The following is a 19,102-nucleotide window of genomic DNA, read 5'->3' on the forward strand; positions in this document are numbered from 1 at the left end:
TGTGTGTGTGTGTGTGTGTGTGTATCAGTAACCGTGTCCACTTTTGAACCTCAATCTTGACCATGTCAACTGCCCCTCTGCTAAGAATCTACTATAAATTCATTTCCTATTGGGAAGCTGCCTTCCTGCTCAGCTTCACACTCTTCTTTGGATTCCACCAAGTTTAATCAATGAGTAGGGGAGACAGCTTCCCATCAGTTTCAAACCAAACACAGCAGGAGCGAGCAGCGCATTCGTTACACCGAGATATGTGACATCAATCTGAGGCGCCAGCACGCATGGGGCCCAGTCACATATACAAAACACTCACGCAAGCCGGCGGGCACAAAAGATACACTAACAGCGGAGACAGACGTGCCATCACATGCACACAGCGTGATGGACAGGGACCATCATGAGCCTTAACAACTGATAGTCTGTGTCGTCTCGCACATCAATCATCCTCCATCACTGGACAGTCACTTAGGCCAATCATCTATCACTTGCCTGACCTCAAGAATCAAAACTGTGATGCTGCTTAGCATCTAATAGTTGCTTAAAAGCACTAATAATAGGTATGAGGTCTTAATGTGCAGAAGTGACAGTACGTTTCATTATAAAACACGTAGAATGGTCTGATTAGTCTACTATGAAGGAACAGGAAATGGGTCATTTCTTACTCAGTGCAACTGAGGGAGAAGTGATACTCTATGACTGGAGTGATGAGGAATGAGACTGGACATGAATCACATGTGCTGATCTTTCTAAATGCAGCTTTAACCTTTATGAGGTTTTCACTGTCACTTTTTATCAATCAGCGACTCACAAAATAGAGCAGTTGGTCATCATTTTTGCAAGGAGGATGGATGACAGAAAGCCGACTTACACGGTCATGTTGTGCTGGCTCACTGAGGTGTTCAGAACCGCGGACAGCACCGAGAACGTTACAGGAACTAAAAACAGCTCACAGCTTCAACTCTTGGATTTTCAAAATAAACTGTTATAGTTAACAATAACGGAAACATGCATTTGAAATGGGCATCTCCTGCATGTGCCAGTGTTTCGCTCTCCACTACATCGCCGCTCTTATTCTTCGCACGTGCAAGTATTACTTCCCATCATGCACCACTCTATGTGCATATCACATAATATCTTCAGAAATCCAATTATCCAAAGGTCAAGTGAGCAACCAAGCCCCACTGTGCTGCTCACTACTGCAAAATGCCAGCACCAGGCTGCCAATACTCGCATAAATAAAAAGTAGAGCGATCTTATGACACTGTTGGACCTCCTGTCTCCCAGGCTATTCCTCTTAAAGCAGAGGAGGAGAGTCTGGTGAGGGGCTGGGGCAGGGGCCCACAAAGGTGTATCCCTCTCGTGGAGTAAATAATAGCTGAGTGGCCAGGAAGTTCAGGACTGGTGCTTTGGGTTTTGTCTTCAAGAAGCATCCTAGCAACAGCACCCATCCTCACATGCAGAGTCTACCAGTCAGGTCTGTGCAGACCTGCCATCTCACCTAACTCTAATCACTTTAAATGAATAATTAGTCACATAATCACAGTCGATAGCCCCCCTAGTGCTGCTTATGATAATCGCTGTCTCTACTTCACCTGCTCTTCCTCCGGTCTCTTAATTGATTAACTATGTTTGCCCTGGTAATAGGTTGCTTATTAAGTGCCACCTGTGGGACTGCCAGGTCAGATGGAGACAGAAGGTTAGGAGGATGGTGTTACAATAACAGTAATTAGAATGCAAACTTTGTTAGCGTGCAAACATCCTGCAGACATTATATTTTTCTCACCAGGTGGCAGGTGAGAACACTGATCCTGGGCCTCCAGGTGAAGGAGAGCAGGCCAGAGAAGCAGATTGTTGGTTTGGCCATGAGCCAGCATCAGCATATTGGAGGAAAATCACTGACCTTTTCTCACAGACTAAGCTAGGGGTTTCTTCTTGTGTAGCTGTGAGTTTTGAGATGATGTTTTAGCTCATGGACAGCTATGAAATGTGTGCCCTTACCTCTTCCCATTGGTGGATGTAGCGTATTAATCTGGAGAGCCTCAACAGCCTCAGGAGACTCAGGATCTTGGTAAAGCGGACGATCCTCAGGGCCCGAGCAGTCTTGTACACCTCTGAGTCGATCCCCTTCTCTACTATAAGGAATATGTAATCCACTGGGATGGAGGAGATAAAGTCTACAATGAACCAAGTTTTTAAGTACTTCTTCTTAATGGTTTTAGGGTCCAAAATGATGTCTGAGTTGTCCTCGATGATGATTCCAGTGCGAAAATTAAGCACAAGGTCCATGAGGAAGAAGGTATCGGACACCACGTTGAAGATGATCCAGGGTGTCGTGGTCTCGTCCTTGAAGAAGGTGATGCCCACGGGGATGATGATCAGATTGCCCACCATGAAAAGCAGCATTGTAAAATCCCAGTAGAACCTATCAGGCGTGTGTGTGAAGTGGAAGTGGATGTGTGTGCGTGACAGTGCATTTTAGATGGGTGTGTGCACAGAGTACAGGAGGGAAAAAGAGGGGAAAGGGGAAGAAAAGACAAAAATAGAGTCAGATGAGAAGAGGGATTTGCTGTGGAAACGCAATAGGCACAAGAGACTGCCTGGCTCAAAATGGAAAAGTGTAAACAAAGTGCAGCCAAAGTGGTATTTTTTACCAGCATGAGCATGCAGAGAATAATGGGGGGGTGGGGGGGGGAAGATACTTACTTTTTCCGATACTGACGTGAATTATAATCAGCATTAAACCAATTTCTTTACACATTTTAGATTTTTGTAACAAAGCAAAAGGAATCTAATGATTATCACTGTTTGTGTGAGTAAGGACATGTAGCACTGCTGTTCCTGTAATAACTCAAAAATTTAAATGCAAATGTTTAAATGATGGGTTAAACCATGGAAGGCCTTTTCATCTTCGTTTCTGAACCACTGGGTTTTATTTTGGCTTTGCCTCTTAATAATAATAATAATACATTTTATTTATGAAGCACCTTTCAAGATACCCAAGGACACTGTACAATAGATAAAAACACATAATAGAACAAAGACAATGAAGAACAATAAAACTAAAGCATAAGATAAAATTAACAAACAGTGGGTTCACAGTGAATATGCAGATTTGAACAGATGGGTTTTGAGTTGAGATTTAAACTGGGGGAGAAAACCAATGTTTCTTATATCTGGGGGTAGAGAGTTCCACAGCCTGGGAGCAGAGAAGGTTAGAGAAGGTTAGCAGAAGAAGTTCCTGAAGAACAGGGGTGATGTGCTGGTAGGAGGGGGTTCTGGTGATAATGCGAGCAGCAGTTCTGAACCAGTTGAAGCTTATGGAGGGATTTTGGGGGGGAGACCATCCAAAAGAGAATTGCAGTAGTCAATACGGTAGGTAACAAGACTGTGGACAAGAAAGGACATAGACTGGGTGGAAAAAGAAGGATGTAATCTGTTAATGTTGCATTTGGCAGGACCGTCTTCATTGTTTAGGGTCCTGCCAACACTTATACATCTGCATGTTTAAAAATCAGTATTTAGGGAATATAAATGACCAGAAAATTCCTTTTTAATTTCTTTCTGTTGTTCAGACCTCATTAAAACCGGATATGTATGAATATAAGCTGAATTTGCGACCAGCAACAAACAAGGAAATGTTTCATGTTTTTGATTTACTTTAATTTAATAACACAGATGCATGCATTTAGGATTTGAGTGAGGAAGTGCTGCATAGGAAGTAGCCTATTATTAAGATCAGCAAGTAGATATCGATTGTTTTCTCTCAGGTTTTACATCTGGAGTCTGAGAGACTGCAAACAGAGGGATTTTCTCACTATTTTTATTATTTTTTATTTCTGAATTCTGAATGATCTGTTTAAATCCATGATTGTATTCTCTTGTCACAAAAAGTCGCGCATAGATTGTGTTAAATGTGTTTTTGAGCTCTCCTGGGCCCCAACAACAGAAAATGAGGGCTCGTTTATACGAAACTCTCAACAATATTACGGTATTGATATCAAGAGGACGACAGTCTCGCTTACTTACTGCCAGTGCTGATGTGACAGGCTGGTAAATGGGACAGAGAGCAAAGTGTTGAGGTTTGATCCCGTCACAGGAAGCTCTGCAGGACAGGTGCAGCGCTGAGTCATTACACTGCGACTTATGCAACAGGAACTGACTCCCCCACCACACGACAACAACAATAACCGCCCCGATGATGATATTTGAAGCAACTTTGTTGCTTTAAGATGCATTGATTAGCATAAGTATCAGGGGAGGCCGCTAGCTTCTCGCGGAGTGGGAGTCTGCGAGCTAAACAAAGGTCTACAAAGTGGCCTGTCGTCAAATTGCATCTCTGCTGCTGAAGTTATGTCTCATGCTTGGTGTCCTGACACCGTGTTACGTGATACGAAAGGGCCAAGCGTGGATGATGAGTGATGGGGGTCTAAACGTAGCGCTCACACGCGCGAGCCGACTCCAAATGAGATGGGAGCTGTCCACTCCCTGTGGTGCTGAAACCAACCCATCCAGCCCCAGAGTCAAACCTGCTGGTTTTTTGACCCAAATTCAATCAGGCGACTCATACGTTTATAATAAAACGCTGAAAGGCAAGCCTCAATCACGAGGAGCCCTCTTCTCTGGTGCTTCCTCCAAAATATTTGAATGACAAAATAGCTGCTGGATGTCCAGCTGGGTCATCGGCGTTTGAGCCGCAATACAAAAGAGCGCATCCGTCATTATAATGCACAATCCGGGGAGTCTTACAGGCGGATATGTCTCCAGTGAGCATGCTTGAGGTTTCCGCACACTTGGCTCAAGGTGACATTCCATTACTGAGTGCATCACATACACACACACTCACACACACACACATACATATACATCCTGTCAGCAAGCTTTTGTGGTAGAGCCTACACTGCACACCTTATCCGGATCCTCAAAGAAATAATGGCATTTTAAATGAAGGCAGCTTCAGAGCGCTGTCCCCTTTGCTAAATGAGATCGCACTGCAACGAAAAGTCGAGGTATATTAGCAGGCCTAGCTTGTTGAGCACCCCAGACATGCTATAGTGTGGACTACAATGGGTTTGTTTACAACCTTGAAAGGACACTCTTCGCTAAAGTCGGTTTGCCTGACAACAGGTTGTTTGGCGGGGGGATTACAGGCGGTCCGATGCAATGCATCGTTTTAAATCTCTGCGGGTTCAATCATAAGGGACGGCATGAAAAACCAGCAGCTGGCAGCCCCGAACAATAAATGCATGTGTTTCCAAGGAGTCCCAGTGGTTAGGCTACTCACTGCAAAGTAAGTTGTAGATGACAATGAGGACCCTTGCGAGCCCCTCATGTAACCAATCGCACCCACAGCTCTTACCTGAAATCGCTGTAAGGGTGGATAATCCAATTTCCAGCTGATTTTACCCTCTCCTGCTCTCTCTCCACTGCTTTTTGACTACCATACATGCGCAAGGAGAATTTGTTAACTCCAGGCTGCAGCATACTGCTAAACTGCCGCTGCATGAAGCTGGCTTGGCTTCCCCGAGGTTCTGCATCTTCGGCGGGCACAATTGCCGGGCCATCCTCCGGCTTCTGGAAAGTGACAGAGTTCCTCGGCTGCTGGGTCTGAGTCTGAGCCGGGCCGTGTAGCGAGGACGAGGCTTTCCGGCTTGGTGCGTTAGAGAAGGACACCTTGGAGTCCTTTTTCTCGGGGACTCCGCTGGACACGGGGTTTGCGCTTTCTCCTCCGTGCCCCCCGGTCAGGGACCCGCCTGGCGTGATCGAGCCGTCCATGCTGGCGGTGGTCGAGTTACAGGCTCCTCGCTTGGCGCTCCCCCCGTCCTCGGCTCTCCCCGATCCCCCGGTCTGCTTCTCCGTCTTGGAGATGATTGAGCGCAGGCTCCCGGTACCCGAGTCCCTCCTGCATTCTCCGTTTTTGTTGCATTTCATGCTGGAAATTGGAGCGACGCCGTTGCAACCATCACCCGCTGTCGCGTTTAAAACCTCTACCGCGACCGCTGATTCCGACGCCTCCACCCCAGAAGCTCTGCAGGTCTCGCCGCGTTGGGCAGCATCGCCCGGAGAGGGTGTCTCGGTAGCTCTGGAGGCAGCAGTGGGCCGTGGGGCGGCAGGAGCGTCCTCTGTGTGCGTAAGGCAGGGTTCCTTGTTGGAGTTTCTCCTGGAAGCCAAGGACGAGGCTCCCCCTCCTGGCGTAAAGTTCTTCATCCTGATACTGCCGCCTCCTCCTCCGCCTCCGCCGCTGCCGCTCCCCCCAGCTCGGCGCAACCGCGGATGCTGAAACTTGGACTCCTCTTCTCCGTCCTCGGTCTCGTCCATCACGACGTTGCTGGGCACACCGGACAGGTTAGCGCTCGCTGCCCCGGGAGAGCCAGGGTCCAGACAGTTCTGCCCGCTGTTGCTCCGCGTGCATTTGGATGAGACAGCCTTGGCTGCGCTGATGTGGCTGCATCCAGTGCCGCCCTCCGCCTTCTTTTTCATGGTGGCAGCAGACGCCGGCGAAACCTCATTCCTGTCCATGACATTGAGCATATCAAATTTTGCCTCCAATTATCTTTGAAGAAAGCCAATCAGAGATAGAGCGAGGAAGGAGAGGAGAAGAAGGGGGAGAGAGAGGGAGAGATGGGGGGAGAGAGAAAGGAGAGAGGGAGGGGTGGACGTGACTTATTTGCAAACTACTGCACTTATATTTTCACTAGTCATTGTGTCAGAAATGATTAAGCATCAAATTAATTGGGTTCTTTGCGTCAAATGTCATTACACCATTAGCCTGTGCTCTTCTAAATTCAGTTCAGCCTGCATCCAGCTGAGGCCTCTCAGTCATTACCTTAAACATGAATTAAGCGTCATGTTTAAATCTAAAAAAAAAAAAAAAGAAAATACCTGACATGCTGCCAATTACTGAATGTTTTTCCCTGAACGTCAATGCAAACTGAAATTAATTCATGTGTTCTGTAAGACGTTGACAATGTCAATCTTCCTTAAAGCATGTTGGTGCCTTAGCTGGTGTTTAGCACCCTCTAGTGGTCATAATTCACTTTATGATTCTGGCAAAGCTCTCAAATGTTATCCATGGCACATGTTCAAAACCAGCAACAGATCTACAGTCTGGACTCATTTCTCTACAAAAACAAAGTGCATTGAAGATCCCGAGGGGACATGCTGAAACTCACAATATTGATTTTTGTCCTAAAAGCTTTTTCTTCTTATTCATTCAACTTATTTATTGCTACACATTTGAGTCTAGTAAAAAATATCCAAAATATGAATGGGTCCAGTATAAAGCTTCTTACATTCAAAACATACAATCCATCATTCTCTTCTGCCATAGAGCAAGAGGCAGGCTACACCCTGGACAGGTCACTAGTCTGTCACAGGGCTAACACAGAGAGAAGACAACCATTCACATTCAATTTTCACACCTATTTAGAATCACCAATTAACCTAACCCCACTAACTGATTGTCTTTGGATTGTGGGAGGAAGCTGGGGTACCCAGAGAGAACCCACGCAGACACGGGGGGAACTCCACACAGAAAGTCTCTGGATACAAGCTGGATTCCAACCCAGGACTTTTTAGCTGTGAGGTGCTAACCACTGCCAAGTATACAGCTCATGAAACAAAAACTTCTGTTCTGGTGCTGTCCACATTTGGCCTTTTTTTTTTTGTTGTTTTTAAATGCTTACTCTTATATGAAAAGGAAATACCAAGGAATAATCAATTATTCCTGTCCTTCTCCAACACCTGAACCACAAAAACAGAACAACTTAACACTCAGAAGTGGAGTCAGCTACTGCATAATCTGGCAGAGACTACCTGTGACAAAGGTCGGCAAGAATACACAGCAGATGTCATGTACTGCAACGACTGTGTTGTGGTTTCACCTGCAAAGTATGAGCACAACACCAGCTGCTTCCACATAGTGAACAAGTAAATATCCACTGGCATCACCACGTTCCAGACTAGTAGATAGTCTGAACCCACATGTAACACCAGCCAAAGCCACAGAGGTATAGCTTCATCTCTACAGATTTAGGCCACGATAATCGAGTGTTCTGCCACCAGAGGAGAGATAGTAGCTAGCCTCTTTTCTTTGTTCTAGTTTTGGTTGGGTGCAATTTTGGCCACATATATTTTAAAAAAAAATGGTTGTGGTGCTTCACAGAATCTGGCATTTACACAAGAATATACAGTAACTAATCCCACTTAGCAGATCTGATCTGCGACATCTCAGAAATTTCTTATCTTTTACTATCAGTGCTCAGAAGTCATCTCTGCCCCCCCCCCCCCCCCCCCCAATGTAGTCTTTCTCTCTGTCTCCCTCTTTCTGCTGTCTTCCCCTTGCATCATTAGTCAAAAATGTGCAGCAGCACTCAGGTTCGGTTTAATTTCCTGGTAGTGGTGATGTAGTGGTCTGACATTCTCAAATGGTTTCCAGCTAATTCCAGACCAAAGGGAGGCAGGAAAATTAATGTAGGTAGCAGAAAAGAAACTCTCAACAAGTAGGTAGGTAATGTGAGTGGCCCAGAAACATGTTGGTGAACACAAGAGCAGAACGCACATGCTATAAAGGTTGATCCATTAATCAAACCACATGTGTTAGCCCATATTGGGAAGACTAAGCGATGGCCTTATTTGTGTGGCCCATAAGGTAAGAACTCTAAAAACTAAAGAGGAATCACATGATCTGTAAGTCTTCCCAAAAGTTCTAAGGCTTAGTGATACAACATTTCTCCACTACAGCAGTTCTGTCGAGCTTGTGTAAATAAGTCACCAAAAGCTTTCTGTAATTGCGTTGACGTGCTGCCACCTCATTTCTTTGTATCAACAACTTGGAGTCCTTTAGCAATCTTATATTCATTTACTTGAATCTGAAAACCTCACAGGGCGCTGCAGTGACTCAGACGCCACCTGATTATTAAGGGCTGCTTAATTCAATGGGAACGTCTGATGTCTTTTTCACACATTGACAGAAATCCAAGAATGGCATGTTCCTTTCAGGGAAGTAGTTCAAGGCTTAAAGGTTTTATCAGTGCAGATTTAGGTTTTATGAACACTAGGCCTCAAATGAACTTGTAATGTTGTAAATGATCTATCAGAGTCATCTTCGTGCTCTTAATTTTGCCTTCACGGTCATTCATGATATGTATAAATACACTCATCAGCTACTTCATTAGGTACTTATTTCCTTAACATAAATATCTAATCAGCCAATCACATAGCAGCAACTGAGTGCGTTTAGTCATGTAGACGTGGTCAGGACGACCTGCTGAAGTTCAAGCCAAGCATCAGAACGGAGAAAGGTGATTTAAGTATCTCTGAATGTGGCATGGTTGTTAGTGCCAGATGGACTGGTCTGAGTATTTCAGAAACTGCTGATCTGCTGAGATGTTCTTACACAACCATATCCTGGGTTTACAGAGAATGGCCCGAAAAAGAGAAAATATCCAGTGAGCATTAGTTTTCTGGGTGATGTCAGAGGAAAATAGCCAGAATGCTTTGAACTAATAGGAAGGCCACAGTAACTCAATGTAATAATAAAGATGGGTTGGTGGATGATTTCTAGTGTTCTATTAAATGCTTGCTCTTTGATGCTGTCAGCTCCCTCAGCTTGTTTTCCCAGCTACTCATACTCTGCTCTCTGGGTCCCAAGGTGCTATCCAAGGTGCTAAATGGTGGACGCACGATTAGAACATGGGCACCACCTGTGCTAGCCAGCCTTCCCTGGGACTGCCCCATCCATTCCCTGCAGCTGAACAGCAGACCACATCCTGCCACACTCAAATAACCACTTGTTAAAACCAGGGTATCACACGTCAAACCTTGAGACAGAAAGGCTACAGCCACAGAAGACCACACTGGGTGTCACTCCTGTGAGCTAAGAGGAGGAAGCTTAAATTCACATATGCTCAACAAAATTGGTAAAATGAAGATTGACAAAGTGGTTCCTGGTCTGCCAAATCTCGATTTCTGCTGCAACATCCAGATATTAGTCAGAATTTGGTGAAAACAACATGAAATCATGGATTCATTCTGCTTCAGTCTGCTGTGGGGGATATTTTCTTGGAACAATCTGGACCTCCTGTACCAAAAGGGCTTCTTTAAAAAAATTTAAAAAAAACAACAGAATATTGTTGCTGACCATGTCCTTTTCCTTTATCACCAGTGTACCATCTTCTGATGGCTGCTTCCAGCAGGACAACGCACCATGTCACAAAACTCATATCATCTCAAACTGGATTCTTGAACCACAAATTATTAAGGCAGCGCTAAGAAGGTGTACCTTATAAAGTGTCCTTTGGTTGTTTATCATAACTGAAAGGCTTTGACTTGTGCCGTAATACAGAGAGTGAAATATTATAGTTTAAAATTTGTTGCATCACCATATCAAGTTTTTTTTTTTTAAGCCATTGATCAGTTTCTATTAAGCCACACATCATCTACACTGATTCAGTGTTGTATAACAATCACATATAAGGTCAGATACGCGATGTGGCTGAAAACGAGCATTGCTGCAGCAAACAAGACGCTGATTTACAACCATCACTTTACTACATGATCAAAAAAAAGTTTCAAGACATATGTAAGACATTGTTTTATCCAAAAGTTTCAAATCTCACATGGTGAGAAAACACATTAACATTTGTTATGACCCATTAAAGAAATCAAACCTCAAAACACTTCATCCTGAAAAAGGGAATGAGGGAATTTACATTTTTTAACATCCTTTTTTTCCCTAAACCTATAGTTTAACGTATACTGTATAGTTGAACCTCAGAGTAACTTTGTCAGCTGTCATATTTCTGTACAACGTCAACAAAAACCTTTAAATTTGTTTTCAATCACTTTATTGTGACTGTACAAAAATTCAGTAAATAAAATAATAAACACTTGTTTTCATGAAACACATTTGGCCAGTTCCACAGAGGTAAGATGATCCCATGCCTGTTTGCCTTTTCTTTTTTTACTTTGCAGGGGTCCAATAAACACACAGTTGTGAACATTTTCACTACATATCCCCTCCTAAGTTGTAACAATGTTCAACTTACCAAGATGCACCAAATACACTGAATCAAACTCTAAAAAAATAAATTAATAAAAAGAAAAAACACATCTTCAAAGATTTATTCAATGCAAAAGGTTGAAATGTTGCTTGTTTTTGTTCAGCAGTTGACTCACATTCACATCCCAACATGAGATTTTGTGCCAAAAAAAAAGAAAACCCTAAAAAAACAAAAACAAAAACTGTGCAAATAAATAAAAATCAGATGCACACTCTCAGTCTCCTTCCCGCAAGGTCTTAGTTTGATCCATTCGCTGTACAGTGGCTCGCAGTTCAAAAAGGAATTCTCTGTCTACACATCTACGGACTCCACCACCACAGGCAATGTTTTTAAAAAAAAAAGAGCATCTTGTCTTTTAAATATAAAATGTGTCCAAGCACTGCTGCAAGGACATGTTTTCATCAAAAAGCAGTCCAATCTGGCTTCAATTCTGCTCCGAGTCTTGTAAGAATCCCACTCATAACTGGACTGTTATTATTATCGTCATCATATTCTCCATCTTTTCTGACTCCCACCTCCTCAAACATTCTGTAACAGTAGCAGCGGGAGCTGGTCCCAATATCTGTTCAGCACAGAAGGAGGGAGAAAAACAACAAAACAAAACAAAAAAAATCCTAAAATTTGAGTTTACCTCGTCTCACTGTCCCGTTCACCTGAGACAGAAAAATGTCCTGGTTTCAGCTGCAGAGAGGAGCTGCTGGGTCTAAGAAGGGTGTGATGTTTTCTCTTGTGAAACAGTGAAAATCTAGGAGTTGCTGGCAGCATTTTCATTGCTAGGTGAGCTTGGGGAGGAAGAGGAGGAGGAAGAGGGGGAGAAGTTCATTCTCGATAACCCCGGCGGGTCTGTGGCTGTGTTTTGTCCACTAAGACTCTTCCTGCACACAGGACACGTATCATGCTGTAAGAGACGGGGCATAGGAAGTTATCACTGTGATCAGCTTTAATACATGGACACAGCAGTTTTATTCTCACCCACTATTAATAATTCAGTAAAATGGACAATTGAATTGAATTTAAACAACTGAAAGAAGCCTGGTTCCAGACAACAGCCTTGTGGCTACACTGTAGACATAATGCAGACTCTTCACTGGGTGTATGCTTCCACTGTAATCAATGAAAATGCCTACATTAGGCGTGACAGCAATAAGTAAACTGAGTGTGCCACAAAGAGCCACTCCAAAAACGTAAAAATAGACGACGCTGTTGGGTTGGGAAATCTTTTTTTAACTCCATAAATGACCTTTGATGCCAACATTTATTTAGCCAGTGTAGTCTGGCCATCTCACAAACTCAGTCAAACTACCTTACTCAGAACATGCAAAAGAGAGCCTTCAGTTTTTAGGCCCCTCTTCTATGGAACCAGCTTCCAGCTTGGATGCGGGAAACAGACACTATCTCTACTTTTAAGATTAGGTTTAAAACTTTCCTTTTTGCTAAAGCATATAGTTAGGGCTGGATCAGGTGACCCTGAATCCTCCCTTAGTTATGCTGCAATAGGCTGCTGGGGAAATTTGCATGATGCACTGAGTATTTATTCTTCAGTCATCTTTCTAACTCACTATGTGTTAATAGACCTCTCTGCACTGAATCACACTTGTTATTAATCTCTGTCTCTCTTCCACAGCATGTCTTTATCCTGTCTTCCTTCTCTCACCCCAACCGGTCGCAGCAGATGGCCCCGCCCCTCCCTGAGCCTGGTTCTGCCGGAGGTTTCTTTAAAAAGGAGTTTTTCCTTCCCACTGTCGCCAAAGTGTTTGCTCATAGGGGGTCATATGATTGTTGGGTTTTTCTCTGTATGTATTATTGTAGGGTCTACCTTACAATATAAAGTGCCTTGAGGTGAACGTTGTTGTGATTTAGCACTGTATAAATAAAATTGAATTGAATTGAACAAGCACTGCATGTAGCCAGTAAAAAGAGAGAAAATCACCGCAAACGGTCTGAAAACCCTCTGTGTCCAGTGCAACCAAAGAGTTAGTGTTGGAATTTGTTATTGTCAATTCAATTTGACATATTTCTGTAAACAATGTAATTCAACTGCCTGTAGCAACAGCTTCAGTGACAAGGTGATTTCTTCAGGACTCACACGTCATAAGCTGCTCAAGTTAGAGCAAAATAAAACTAAATAACCCCCACCAACCAGAAAACATCTGACCTCAACACAATGGCAGGATGAATGACAGCTCTTAAATAAGACAGTGCAGCCTGCATCCGACTGGTTTTGTAAGCCGTGCCCACTTATACACAGGTACTTTGGTAAACACTGCTTTTTCTGTTTTGGCCTTTTAGTAAAACAGAGCTTCTGAAAAAAAATCTTTCCAGGGTGAAGATTGGCTCACAAATGTCAGCAAATTCCTGGAAGATTGCTCAAAGTACCAGAAGAGACACATGATATGCACCAAGGGGAAAAAAAATGCAACTCATTTATAATATGGCCTGCAACTAAGTGTAAGACGGGGAAATATTGTGTTTTTCCAAACTACTGTGTAATGATGCAGTATGTGTAAAACTGCATGGATTAGAGCTTTTTTCTTTACTCCTGGAATACAGAAAACCACTAAAGTTTCAAAGCAGCAAGATTTAAGAGAGCCACCAGAGAATATTGAGAATCAGTGCTGCTTTTGAAAGTCTTTATTAAAACTGTAAAGCTATGATTTAGCAGTTAACTTGTTTACAGTATCATCAGAAAAATTTTAATTGTATTTATATAGTATCAATTCATAACAGCACTCACCTAAAGGCACTTTATACTTTAAGGGAAATAATCTAGAAGATTAGAAAAAAAAAAAACCCCAACTATCACACAACCCATTATGAGCAAGAACTTGGCAACATTGGGAGGGAAAAACTCCCTTTTAACAGGAAGAAAACCTTTCAGCAGAACCAGATTCGGGGAGGGGCAGCCATCTGCTGCAACCACATTAGTAGTTTATGAAGTACAAAGGTTATATAAGAATCAAGTGATCCAAAACAAACCTGGCTTCATATGCAAGTGGTTGATATCAATGAAATAACACAATTAATGTTTCAATCAGCTCTACAGTTCTGTTTGCATCATCCATTAAATATACATACCTGTTCCAGCCACGGTACTATACAGTCATTGTGAAACAAATGATTGCAGGGTAGCTGCCTTACACTCTCGTCAACACTGTAGTCTTCTTTGCACACGGGACACTCTAAACCAGCACCTGTGCAAACAGCAAACGACACACCATCTGTCTGTGCTCACACACACATCAGCCCCAGGGAAAACTGAGATCACGCTGATATAGTTTATTTGAGTTTAGGTAGTGTTGAGCAATTGTGACAAAGCCAAATGTCCCAAAAAAGAGACACTTTTCAAAGGCTGTTTTCTCATTATTAAAAAAACCCAAAAAAACCACATACTGTTGTTGAATCAGTAGAACTGTCTACATAGATGTTTTATTTATTTGTTTTTAAGTAGAGTGCATAGCTGAGCAGGTTGCAGTGAAATGTACAAAGAACCACACTGAAAATGAGAAGAGGACTTACTGACGTGCTCCTCTGTGATGGAAATCGTGGGTAAATTCTTTATCCTCTCTCTGTCTGCAGGAGGGGGACCCGTGTTTTCAAACTGGTTTAATAACTACAAATGAAAAACAGACAGGCTCACAATGACCAGCTGTGACCAAATCAGAATGACAACAAGGCCGATCAAATCAAAGGAAACTTCTCTTCATATTTCTATATGCCTGATCACCGGTGCTTCATTAGGCAGTTGCAAACGTGCATTCTTTGACTCTAGACACAAAAAAAAGAAAAATTTTAATTTGGACCTTCTCCTTTTTTTTCGACTCCACTCCCACTGTCACTGCTATTTTTAGAGTGAACCTTGAAATTCCTGTTCTGACCAGACCCTCATGTTGAGGATCATTAATATTGATGGGAACCGGGTCAATGAAAGCTATGACCCAGGGACCAAACCACAAGTTTCAGTGAATGAGTCCACAGTGTCCAAGCCTGAAGGCAGCATATCAGGTCAGGAACGTGACCTGGACGTGAAAGTTGCAGGAAGGTTAGAAGTGATGCTGGGCTGCAGAAGATGCTCCTTTAGACTGAAGGTTTTATACAATTCCAGGGGGATACTGCTTGTGACCCTAACTTCAGGCCTGCATTGTGCTTTGCCGTTTCCTTAAGCTACAACACTGGTGTAATTTCTACCATTTCTGTGTTTGTTGTGGTGGCTCTTTTATTTTGCCTCCATGCGCCTCTGTGTTCTTATCCTGTCCTCTGTCACATTAAACACCATGAATTAAAAACCAAGCTGCACATTTCACTAAATTATGTTCAAGTCACAGATACATTCTGAGCCAGTTAGCCTAGAGCTTTGTCTTTGGACTTCACCTTAATAACATTACAATAATGTCTGTTTTGGACTTCTGCAAAGACATTTAGGGGCATGCTGGTGTGTTACGTGTTAACCATGCGGTTATGTCCTGATGTTTCATATCCAGTGCCAGCCGATAGAAAAAAAAAATGCTGGGAGTTTTTTTCCCTCCTAGGTCCTCGTTCTTCGTTGTAGTCAGCCCCCCTCCCATCTCCCACAGAGTAATTTTTGTTTGTTCAAAAAATCAGCTGATGCAGATTTACATTTTAGCTAGTGATCCAAATTTGAAAGCCTTCAAGGTCAAATCTCTGAAGCCTCTCTGTGTACGTTAGTGAGACTTCCTGAAACACCAGAGGGAGGTTCCAAATGTTGTGCTCAACACTTTTAGATTGTTTCAGTGTATTTTTAAGTGCTAAACTTGCTAAAATGACCCCACTCTGAAATCCAGGGCCCAGGTCTTGTATTCACTAGATCACAGTATTCCTGCAACTCTGTTGAATAGATTTGTTGGACTCGAAAGCCAAGTATAAAATTCTGTTTCAGTTTATCTCTATTTTCATGTGAAAGAAAAACATTGTACATACCTGCGTAATGATAGCATCGAGCCCATTGGCACCCCAGGCATAGTCCATTGGATTGGAATGTAGCATACCCCTGCAAATTAAGAAAGATGTTAAAGTAAAAAGTCTCCTGAAATAAGTAAGCAATGTGTCTATCATACATTCTTAAACTTACCAAGGTCCCATCCCAATATTTGGCATGGCTGTAGGTGCTATAATTCCATTTACTAGCTGCTGGATAATTCTAGTCAGGAAAAAAAGAAAAATCACAAAAACAAACTACTTACAACAACCAACAGGGTTCAAACTGAGAAACAGTACTGTTACCATAACATGTGACATATAATATTTGCACATAACACAGTAACAAGCCAAGCTGTTTCCCCTGTCACTTCTTCTCAGTTACGCTCTACTGCAGAAAATGTCTCACCCCTCTAATGTGGGCACTCCTTCGTGTCGCGTACCCTGTCGCCGAGGAACATGCCGACCCCGTGGTTGCCGTGCACCGTATCTTTGCCGCGATGCCATTTCCCGCTCTCTCCTGTTTTCCGTCTCTCGGTTGTCCTCTGTGGGTAGCCGCAACCGAAGGTCAAAGTTTTCATCAAAAATCCCAAGGGCGAACGGACCATAACCCGGGGGAAATGTGAATAAGTGCTGGTGATCCATGTTCTAGTGGTAGAGACAGAGACAATGTCAAAATATAATGTAGGGCATAGGTGTCAAACTCTGGCCCGTGGCCCAAATTTGGCCCGCAGCCTAATTACATTTAGCCCGCGAAGCCATACCAAATTACTATTAGAGCTGGCCTACTGGTATTATACAGCTAATATATATATTGTTTAGTATTAAGCTTTGCTTGTTCCATATTCAGTTTTCCAGCAAAACTTATTTGAGTCCATAAGAAAAGATTCATTTTTATATCTGGAGGAAGGATTTTTTTTCCAATAAATATTAATGTTAGCCCGCCACTTTGTTCCAGTTTTGAATTTTGGCCCACTGTGTATTTGAGTTTGACACCCCTGGTGTAGGGTGTTAAAAAATAAAATTTCAGAACCAGCTGATTTATCACGTCACACTTACCTCCAAGACTGGGCGGAACTGATCACTGGAAGAGGAAGTAGAGGCAGACCCATTTTCAGCACTGCATAAACAGAAAGTGAAACGTTAAGAGGTAGAAATGTACTGAAATATTAAACTAAGTAGCGATACACCGATTTATCATCAGAGCATCAGTACACAAGTCCCTTCTGCCTATGGTCAAGATTTACTGGTGGCTCATATTTTGCACTGATGTTCTGATGCATTGACTAAATGTTCAAAGAGAGTGTGACGAAGAGCTAAACTTTGTTTCAGTGGACTTCTTCAGATTGATCCTCCTTACCTTCTTTCTTCAGGCAGTTCCTCAATAAAACCAGATTCACAGCGTGGACACGTGTAGTCCTACAATGAAAATGTAAATTTGAATCCCTGACACAAACACAGTTGTCTCTTTATTAGGTCGAACGCCAACATTATATACTTCTGCAACCCATATATATAATTATTATTATTATTTTATTTAAATTGTCTTTAGGAGCGTTTATGGAGTGCAACTTTATTGAGCAGGGCTTCAGAAGTTTCCTACATTTAAAGGGCACTGTGTCACACAGCTGAGCAGCAGACTGACTAAAGAGAAACTGTTACTGCAACATTCAAGAAGCTTCATGTGAAAGGCTTTGACAACAGTGCTGGGAGGTTGGTTGATGCCACAACAGCAGAGCCGACAGAGAGTGACTTTGTAATGATTTAACAACTACAATCAGCCAACAACAGTCTTTACTGGAAAGCATTTCCCGCTAAGCGGTGTCTCCTGAGTAAAAAAAAGAACAAGTCCCCTAAATCGAAAGTGAGCCCGCGGTCTTCCGTTAGCTTGCCCGTTAACGTCAAAAGGCTACCGCGGCTGAACTTGTCAAGCCCTTAACGTCAGCTCTACCTGGTTGTCATTTAGTGACGTTCGATATAATAAGGGTAAAACATGACATCTCAACCCGAGCGTATCCGCCAGCCTGATTAGTGACACCTGACTACCACCCCGTCCTTTACTACAGGGCTAGCTGAACTAGCGCAGCTAAACAGCAGCAAATGAGTCGAGAGACTCTCTGAGTGCCAAACCCACATAAAAAAGACAAGGTCGGATATTACTCATCATCCTTCACGCGGACAAAAGGTGTCTCTACGGCCCTTACCGGTAAACGCGGACTAATCTCTGCTGAACACCGGTGACAAAAAAACCGGCAGGGCCGTGGGGGAGCTTCAGCCATTTCTGAGCAGGAGAGCAGTTCGCACAGTACGGACGGGTAGCAGCAAGGGACAACAGCAACGGCTCTTGCAACAGGAAACGGAAACTAACGCGCACCTGACATGACAGGCAGGAAATGACTTCCGGTGTATTTACCTCCAAATTATAATTTCTGTTCTTCTATCTTACCATAAAACGAACTAAACGAATATATAATATAGAAGCAAGTCTTTAGTTTTATTTTTTGTCAGTTTTGTCAAATTTGAGGAGGCCCTATTGGTGCATTTTTGACCTACATTGGTATGGCTGTAAGACAAAGTGTTTTGTCTATCTGTATATTGTACTACCTTTTCAGAACGTTTTAAACCTGATCATTTTTATAATAATACGAGGAAGAAGGCAAAGAAGAAAGAGAACTAACCCATTTTAAACAATAAAAATGAACCTGAAAAGAAGCTGAATGATAACAATTAATAAATGATTAAAGTATTGCACTATAATTACTGTATTTTTATTCTTCTTTCGACTACTGCCTACTCCTCTGTCGCACGAATCCTCGGCATGTCCTCCTTCACTGCATCCATTTTCTTCCTGCCTGATAGCTCAATAGTCAGAGCTTGTGGTAACAATATATTCACTAGCCCTCCTCTTTACAAGTCCAAATAATTTCAGGGAGATGTGAAGAAAAAAAATCTTACTACAGGTTGTTTTGTTGTTGTTGTTGTTTGTTTATTTCTTTGTTTTCCTTTAGGGGTTTGAAGATGAAGGATAATTATATACATTGTTTAAGATTCGGAATTTAAGAAAGCATGGTTTTATTTAATTATTCTATACCTATTTACTACATAGACTTTAA

General features: G+C 42.7%; 2 protein-coding genes across 2 annotated transcripts in view; both read right to left on the minus strand.

The window, feature by feature from the left end:
- The window catches only part of LOC102302003 (potassium/sodium hyperpolarization-activated cyclic nucleotide-gated channel 2), a 35,521-nt gene extending 28,888 nt beyond the window's left edge, over positions 1-6,633 (minus strand). The window contains exons 1-2 of the mRNA XM_005920498.3: positions 5,354-6,633; positions 1,996-2,419 (exon numbers count right to left, since the gene is read on the minus strand). Of these exons, the coding sequence (XP_005920560.1) occupies positions 1,996-2,419; positions 5,354-6,525 (1,596 nt within the window). The 5' untranslated portion in view covers positions 6,526-6,633. The remainder of the gene's footprint in view (positions 1-1,995; positions 2,420-5,353) is intronic.
- A 4,757-nt stretch (positions 6,634-11,390) lies between these two features.
- rnf126 (ring finger protein 126) lies at positions 11,391-18,356 on the minus strand. The gene is made up of 9 exons (XM_005920497.3): positions 18,194-18,356; positions 17,350-17,408; positions 17,049-17,109; positions 16,399-16,637; positions 16,144-16,212; positions 15,993-16,062; positions 14,574-14,667; positions 14,133-14,248; positions 11,391-11,955 (listed from the first exon to the last, which is right to left on the minus strand). Exons 1-9 carry the CDS (start codon positions 18,266-18,268, stop codon positions 11,803-11,805), a joined length of 936 nt encoding a protein of 311 aa, XP_005920559.1. The 5' UTR covers positions 18,269-18,356; the 3' UTR covers positions 11,391-11,802.
- Positions 18,357-19,102: the final 746 nt, after the last annotated feature.

This window comes from Haplochromis burtoni, unplaced genomic scaffold (genome assembly GCF_018398535.1).
Source record: "Haplochromis burtoni strain Fernald_Lab_line unplaced genomic scaffold, NCSU_Asbu1 Contig_41, whole genome shotgun sequence".
NCBI lineage: Eukaryota > Metazoa > Chordata > Actinopteri > Cichliformes > Cichlidae > Haplochromis > Haplochromis burtoni.

What these genes read in the sequence shown, in the direction of transcription:
- rnf126 (XM_005920497.3), bottom strand. Translation starts at nt 18,268, where the DNA reads ATGGCTGAAGCTCCCCCACGGCCCTGCCGGTTTTTTTGTCACCGGTGT. An exon ending in GGAGTGCCCACATTAGAGGG is followed by an intron (nt 16,213 to 16,398) that starts GTGAGACATTTT and finishes TTTCCTGACTAG; the next exon opens with AATTATCCAGCAGCTAGTAA. An exon ending in CATCACAGAGGAGCACGTCA is followed by an intron (nt 14,249 to 14,573) that starts GTAAGTCCTCTT and finishes CTGTTTGCACAG; the next exon opens with GTGCTGGTTTAGAGTGTCCC.